The sequence below is a fragment of the Rhamphochromis sp. 'chilingali' genome (assembly GCF_963969265.1).
Source record: "Rhamphochromis sp. 'chilingali' genome assembly, chromosome: 18".
Classification (NCBI taxonomy): Eukaryota; Metazoa; Chordata; class Actinopteri; order Cichliformes; family Cichlidae; genus Rhamphochromis; species Rhamphochromis sp. 'chilingali'.
Genome location: NC_137945.1, coordinates 5563535 through 5571709, shown reverse-complemented (window position 1 = coordinate 5571709; position 8175 = coordinate 5563535). Strand labels below are relative to the sequence as shown.

Below are 8175 nucleotides of genomic sequence, written 5' to 3'. Positions count from 1 at the left end.
ATGAACAATGGAAGGTATTCAACGACCAGTGGAGGTGAAATAAGCAGAGAACAGTTCATGGTGCTTATTGGTGAAACCTCTCAGTTCAGAGTGCGTGGGCACGGAGGCAGAAACATTCCTGCACACTTGCGTAATGACAGCTACATGTAAGCACGCTTTCTTAGAAAACTAGGTGGCAAACATCAGGCAGCAGTACTTGTTCTACAACCAGCTGATAGAGTTCACTGTAGACCCAAAACTGCTGTCTCAACTCAGGCTGTATAGTTTTTCTTTACATGTCATCATTTAAATGCTCTTATCATTTCCCATAATGCCGAGGCTTTGAGAACTTGCAAATGACACATTAGAGTTTTCATTTGATGCACTGAAATGTGGAGCTGAAATATTCTGATGTTCTCCACTGGAGAAATGTTGGTTTCTTATGAGCACAGCACTTCAGTCGGTCATGGTTCAGTGTGGTACCAGTAGTGTTCTTGGTGACTGCCTTCAGATCATTAACAAGATCCTCACCCCATGAGTCAAGATCTTACATGGAGAGCGACTGATGGTTATTTTATATTTCTTCCTTTTCTGAATAAAAACATCAACATTTGTCACCTTCTCACCAAGCTTCTTTCTGCTGGTCTTTCAGCTCATTCCAGGTTTGTGCAGGTCTATAATCTTGTCCTTGACGTCCTTTGACAGCTCTTTGTTTTTTCCCATGATGCTGGAGATGTTGGAAAATTCTGCGGATTCAGGTGTGCTATATACATATAAGGAGCTAGGATCAGGAGTATTTATAAGTGACTGGGCTCAAAATCAGGAAGAGAAAATGTGCTTGTTGTTGTGTTATTTTTTTTTTCATTTTTTAAACAAGACAATATTTATTTGATATGATGTAGATAAATGTCGTTACATTTTTTTAGATATTTTTGTTAAATATTTTTAAAAAATATTTATTTAATAATTTTAAAAGTATAACACTAGTCTTTGTGGGGAGGGGTTAACCCGCAAAGGACTCTAGTTGAGCTACTAATGCAAAGAATTGAAAAAAATATTAGATTGTCTGGTCTCTCTGTACATGTAATTATAAACTCATTATGCAGCTCTTTTGATCTGTTTTAGTTCATTTTTTTAAAATAAAAAATAAAGCATGTCTAAGAATAAATCACTGTTACTTTTTGTTCTCCACCAGGAAGAAAGTGAAACTTTTTCACAATCTGATAAAATGATCTCTGATATTAGTCTGTGAAGGTGTTTCGAAATAATGTAAATCTTACAGTACAAAATGACAACTAAAACATGGCCTGACTATTTTCAATGAAGGACTAAAACAACCTCAGAGGGAATTCTCTTCCTCCTGTATCACAGTTGTACAAATGACCGTTTTCAGTATACAGTGTCTGCTTTAAAGCACTGCAGTCAGATTTAGACAAGAAGGGTTTTATCCTACAGGTTAGACATTATAGCGAGTCAGTAACGTGCGCCACATTAAACTGAAAAAGGCATTTCTATGACTTACCTCTTCAGCACCTGGTCAGGAGAACCCAGGCCAAGACCAAGGCTAACATCACCTCCACAATATGAATGAAAATGTCTGTTTTCTGCACCATGACGTTCTGCCAAACACTCACCAAGCCTTAGACAGTATCTGTGAAATATTACAGAAATATTTCTTTTTTTTTGGTTCTTTTTGTTGATTAACTTTCCCTTAGTGTGTCACAAAAAAGTATAGATGAAGGGTGTGACATTTTTGACAGTGAATATGCTAACCTGCTGTTAGCAACCAAACAAGCTGGGTCAGATTTCACCATCGCTGTTTACTTTTTGAACACTAACGTAGCTTGAAACATAGGAGGATCATGGCTGGGATCAAATGTGTCGTGTTTTTGATGGTCCTGATTTTCCAGTGGATTCAAGCAAGAGGAGGTGAGTGAGATGTTCTCTACACATGCTACCTTATTCCAGTATATTCCAGTATAAATCATGGATATGTGGTTTAGAAAACCAAACAACTCAGCGACTCTGAGTCAAACTTAAAAGCTCTCAGGGCAAAACTCTCAGATCTAAATCTCAGAAATTATTGGTGTGTAGAGAAACCTGTTTTTTATTTTCTTCTTTTTTTATCATCATTATTCAGTGAAGTAGGAATATGGTTTACACAATATTTGACTGTACATTAGTGAGATTTAATTAAACATACACAGAAGCAAAATAGAAGTAAAAAAAAACGTCACTTTAATTGTGTGAAGTTTATAATTAAAAGAAAACTGTAGTATGTATAACTGTCTGTAAGATTATAGAGTCAAACTGTGACTGTAAGATATCCTAATGAATTGTGGTTTACATGAAGTAAATCTGGTCTTAAACTTTAGAGACCTTTAAAGGATTGTAAGAAAACCTGTTAGGATGGATTCCTGCATATTGCTAAAAATAAAACCTTGGAATATTTTCTTGTTGACGAGTCAGCAAACAGCTGTCACTGTCTGAGATTTGAAATCTCTGACAACATACTTCACAGTGTTGTGTCTTCTTTCTTCAAAGATGTCTTTTTTTCATTTTCATGTTTCTTTTTACATGACTTTATTTAAAATATGTTGTTATGTCTCAATCCGGAGCCTTTAAAACATGCATATATGATGTATCAGGTGTGTTTGTTTGTCATTAATCAAAATCATGTAAAATTAAAAAGTACTTTGTGATTCCTTTAGCTGTACATTAATCTAACAATAACACCATTAGATACTATTGTACCAGATATAACTTAAATTTGCTGTTAATACCACTGCAAATACGTTACCGTTTTCTTATTTCCTGTTGCACTAAACTCTTTCTGTAGCATCCTCTCGTGTTGGGGATGTGGTGTCTGCATCTCCGCAACTCTTTCAAAAGACCTTTTTTTTTTAAAAATCTTTGCTTTAAGACGAACTGAGGGGCAGCACTAAAGCTTAGTATGATATAAATAAGAAGAAATAAGAATGATATGAATTATGAGCTAGAAAATAATCAAAATGAACACAATCAGTCCTGAGACAAGATTACCTTAACTGTTTTCATTTGACATCCTCCACAGAAAAACTCATCTCCACTTTACACTATGTATGAACACCCTAGTTGCCCTGTGGGTGGTCTTTAACCTTTCAGTCCTCTACCAGAGCATATACAGTAGTGAAAAAGTGTTTGCCCCCTTCCTGATTTGCTAGTATTTTGTGTATCACACTTACATGTTTCATCAAGCAAATCTTGGTATTAGACAAAGATCCAGGAGGTCACAAAAGAACCCAGAACAACATTAAAGAACAGCAGGCGTCAGTAATCTCAGTTAATGTCAGAGTTTTTAATTCAACAATAAGAAAGAGACTAGGCAAAATAACATACACTATCTCTCAAACGTGAGCACACCCTCCTCACATTTTTGTAAATATTTTATTCTATCTTTTCATGGGACAACAATGAAGATATGACACTTTAATACAATGTAAAGTAGTCAGTGTACAGCTTGTATAACAGTGCAAATTTCTCAAAATAACTCAACATACAGCCATTAATGTCTAAACCGCTGGTAACCAAAGTGAGTACACCCCTAAGTGACCAAATTATTCCCATTTAGCCATTTTACCTCCCTGGTGTCATGTGACACGTTAGTTTACAAGGTCTCAGGTGTAAATCGGGGACAGGTGTGTTGAATTCGGTGTAATTGCTCTCACACTCTCTCAGACTGGCCACTGGAAGTTTAACCTGACACATCATAGCAAAGAATTCACTGAGGATCTGAAAAAAAGAATTGATTCTCTGCATAAAGAGGCCTAGGCTAAAAGCATGTTGCCAACACCCTGAAACTGAGCTGCGGCACAGCAGCCAAGACTGTACAGAGGTTTAACAGGACAGACTCCACTCAGGACAAACCTCATCATGGTTGATCAAAGAAGCTGAAAAAAAAGTGACTTCTAGTAAGCTGAACTTTTTTGATGTCTATCTTCTGGTTGTTTCAGATACTGAAGTGTCCTGTGTTTATATGGAGAACTGCACATTGCCATGCAGCTATGAGGGTGCTGATGTAGTCATTCACTGGCATCAGGTGTCAGCAGGAAATCTTCCCGTTCACTCATTCTTCCACAATCAAGACCAGCCAGGAAACTCGGCCCAGCGCTTCAAAGGCAGAGCATCAACCTTCAAGGTCCAGATCGCCAGATACAGATGCTACACCAGCACCATCAATGGAAACATGGAGTCATTTATCAACCTAAAGGCAGATGGTATGAGACAAAAAAGATACATTTATTTAGTAATTCAGTTTTAAGTTGTTATACTTATTTGTCTATTCTGTTTTCCACTGAATAACGTTTTACATTTGCAACTCTGTGTTAGGATTAGAAAGCAAGAGTGTAAAGTTATTTACTCAGGGTTAGTGGTCAACAGTCGTATATATGTAGATAACATACCTGACCAGGAGATGTAAACCTTATTCACACACTACAAAAACTCTAAATAGCTGTTGAGTATGCGAAATGTTGAAACTGAGAACAGTAAAGAGATTTCTATTCCAAAAACATGAAACGCAATATTTATTAGAGTTTGTAGCCAGTTACTAGTCTCAACATGAAAGATGTTCTGCTTCCAATAGTTCATTAACTATATTATTTCACTATATCACTTCATTCTGTACAAATACCTGTCCCTCCCTTTTAAACTGCTATAGTCCAAATCCCTCCATAACGTTAGCAAAAGAATACAATTTTCTTTTCCTTTCTTGAAGCTCCAGTCCATAAAGTCGACGTTTACCAGGGAGAAAACGGGATCACCTGCAGGTCAGTGGGGATCTATCCAAAGCCTGAACTCACCTGGTCCACCAGCCCTCCATCCAGTCTGACTTTCAAAAACACCACCACAGTCAACCAGACTGAACAGCAGCTTTACAACATCAGCAGCTCTCTGATCCTTTCAGGCAGCGATCACGATCTGAACTTCAGCTGCACCGTCAGCACTCGCAGAAACAGGAAGCGTGTAGCTTTTCTGAAAATGCGTAAGCAGTGATGAATGCAACTAATGCTTTAAGTGGAAATTTGTTATTAAACAGATTCAGGTTTTCAGTTGAAAAATGATAATTCATATGTACAGTAAATCTGCATAATTTTTAGATTGGAAAATTTCATAATGTGCTTTCATAAATATAAGTTTTGTGTGTTTTTTGTAATAATATTTCAGCGTCTCAAGATGTTCTTGAGTATGAGAACACAATCCCATGCAGTCCATCAAACTTTACACTCTCAAATCTCATTTGGAGATTCAACCACAGTCAGCTCATCCTGAATGGGACTGTCACAAACTACACAGTCTCAGAGAAATGGAAGCAGCATGTGAAGAAGCTTTCAGAGTCAGGCAGCCTCACACTACAGGACATATCTGCAGATCAGGAGGGAATCTACACATGTGAAGTCAATGATGCTGAAGAGACAACAATAAGTCTCAGATCTGTGATGATTCATAAAGGTAAGGTAGCTTTTTCTCACACTTAAATGGTTAAGATTTTACTGGACAATACAATACACTATGATACACACACACACACACACACACACACACACACACACACACACACACACAATGAAATTCTGTTCACAATCTAGTTGCCCTGAATTTGATTGCTGCTGTTGTACTGAATTAGACTACATCCTGATGTGATGGGCAAAGGAATAAATCTTTATTTTTTTCTGGTGCATATTTCTAAAATATAAGACTCTTGTTGCAGTCAGGAATACGGTTCTCACTCCCATGCCTTTCTCTCTGACTTCAAATCTCTTCTAAAACTACAAAGTAAATTATTTAATAATTTTGAACAAAACCTCTGGCCCTGTCCAGAGTGTCTCACTTTACGTGGACCTATTTTTTTTCCATCAATTCATCAATTAAATTCATTTTTTCCACTTCTCTAATTCAGAGTCATGAAGAAGTTAAAACCAAAAGACATTTAAGCTGACTCTGTTTCTTTCTGTTTCAGGTACCTCAGGATCTAGTTTAAGAAGAGTCATTGTAGTCACTGTCATTATAGCAGCAGCAGTAGCCTTCATAATTTATACATACAAAAAAGGTAAACAATCTCACTTTACTTCCCTGAAATTTATTTTGAAATTCTATTGATTATGATGTTTTCTGGACTCAATTCCTCAAAGAAACAAGAACCACGACGTACAGACAAAGAAACTTATGTTTTTTTATTTGATTTGGTTTTTTATGGGACTGTTTTTGTTTTTTGTTTTTTTGTAAATCCATCCATCCTGAGAGATTGGAGCTAAATGCCTCTTTCTGTTTCTTTCAGTTTTAGAATTTTTTGCCGTTATTGTAGCAACTTTGTTTGTTGCTATTATGTTTAAACTACTAGCAGCAGTGGTCGTTAAGATGTATGGACGAGGAAGAGGTAAATCACTTTTTTTTTTCATCACTTTGCAATTCATTTTGTTCAGGTCATTTCAACTGATTATGATGTTTCCTGGACCCGATTCCTTAGAACAGTGGTTCTCAAAGTTTTTACATCAGTCCCCACATTGCAGGAATAAATATTTTCACACCCCATCAAAACCAAACAGATGGACAGAAAAGCCTAGCTGCAACTTTATTTAGATAGTAAATTCTTTCGCAATAAATCCTTCAGTAATTTTTGTTTTAAACACACAACTTTCATTTCAAATAACTATTTATAACTTTTATCACTAGACTGCTTCATTAGTCTGCACCAATTCTTTAAAAAAGCAATATAAATAAATAAATGTTCACTTAAACACGCGGCTGCAGCTTTTCAGCGGATGTGCAATTTTAATGTAACTGACACAATTTTTTTTTCCGCCGTAAAAGTGAATCCAATGTTAAACATTTGTTCCGCATGACGCTTCTGCCAGGTAAAATGCCCCCCACCTGTCAGAACTCTGCGCCCCACCTGTGGGGTGCGCTACACACTTTCATAATCACTGCCCCAGAGCATCGAGAACAACGACGAAGAGACAGCAAAAAGGATACGTGAGTAAATCTTGTATGAACTACACCAAAAAATGAACTTGTTTGAAAACAGTATGATTATGAAGATGCAACCAGATGTCTATAATCAGTCTAATGTAACTGCTGTTTAGTCAAAAATGATTTAATAGTGTGTCAGAGTGAAGCATCGTTCAACAACATGTATGACAGAATATTTTATTAATTTCTAAGGAAATTATGTAAGATGAGGCAAATTCAGATTGATGTGGTGTTTATTTTGGACTGTAGAAGATTTCTCTTTGTTTGAACAACTGTATTCATTATAATTTATTTTTTAATATTATTGACAGTGCTAAACTTCAGCTAATAGGAAATGGAAGCTCTAAAACCATCCAAGCACGCCCCGGTAAACGCACTGCTTTGGTCCGGTGTGTAGTTCTGTGACTGCAGTGAAGACGTCGATCCCTCTGAACTCTGCTGAGTTTTGGCTCTCTGCTCAGTAAAGCACAAACTTTCATGAGTGAAAAACCTGCTGATGACGACCTCAAATCAGTGACTTGGAGCCATCAAAAACTGAAACGTGCACGTACCCAGGGCCGTGCAGAGATGTTTAAAGGGGCGGTGCTCAAAGTTAAAAAGGGGCATATAGAACCAGGCTGAATAACAACAACATACATTCATCTTTTTTTCGCCTGTCCGGTTTGGCTCTTTTGCCATCAGAATTATTGTCTAAAGGCAAAGAAAGACATACATTCATCAAGAATCTAATATGCAATCGCATCATACTATATCATTGTCGTCAGGTAGCAACAGTGCAGCGCAAACCTAACCTATGTTTTACCTGATGGGGTGCAATGTTGCTGCTGCTCCTGCTGTTCCTGCTGCTGATAGTGCTGGAGGGCAGAGCTGTGTTGATCTGAGACAGCACTTGGAATCATAAGGCAACAAAACTGAGAAATAAACAAGGCTCTACTTGTGACTCACTCTTTGCCTCTCTTCCTCCTTCCATCTCATCAGCACTCTCCATTTGCTGTCCATCGGAGAATAAGGCACAATTTGCTATTGCATTAATCTTTTATATAATTATCCACACTTAACAACTCTTGCACTTAATTCATAATAAAGTTATAACAAAACAACGCTATAGAACCAAAACTTTCCAAATATGTTTATTATTATTTTATACTTGAATACCTCTGAAACAACTGGTACACGTATGTTACCTGT

At 37.0% G+C, this 8175-nt stretch overlaps 1 protein-coding gene across 1 annotated transcript; it reads left to right on the top strand.

Annotated features, from left to right (window-relative positions):
- Positions 1 to 6994, top strand: LOC308385356 (uncharacterized protein; the record flags this gene model as incomplete). Its single annotated transcript, XM_080864213.1, has 6 exons — positions 1 to 146; positions 1823 to 1908; positions 3972 to 4235; positions 4736 to 5002; positions 5185 to 5469; positions 6873 to 6994. The coding sequence occupies 6 exons, from the start codon at positions 1 to 3 to the stop codon at positions 6992 to 6994; spliced, it is 1170 nt and encodes a 389-aa protein (XP_080720339.1).
- Positions 6995 to 8175: the final 1181 nt, after the last annotated feature.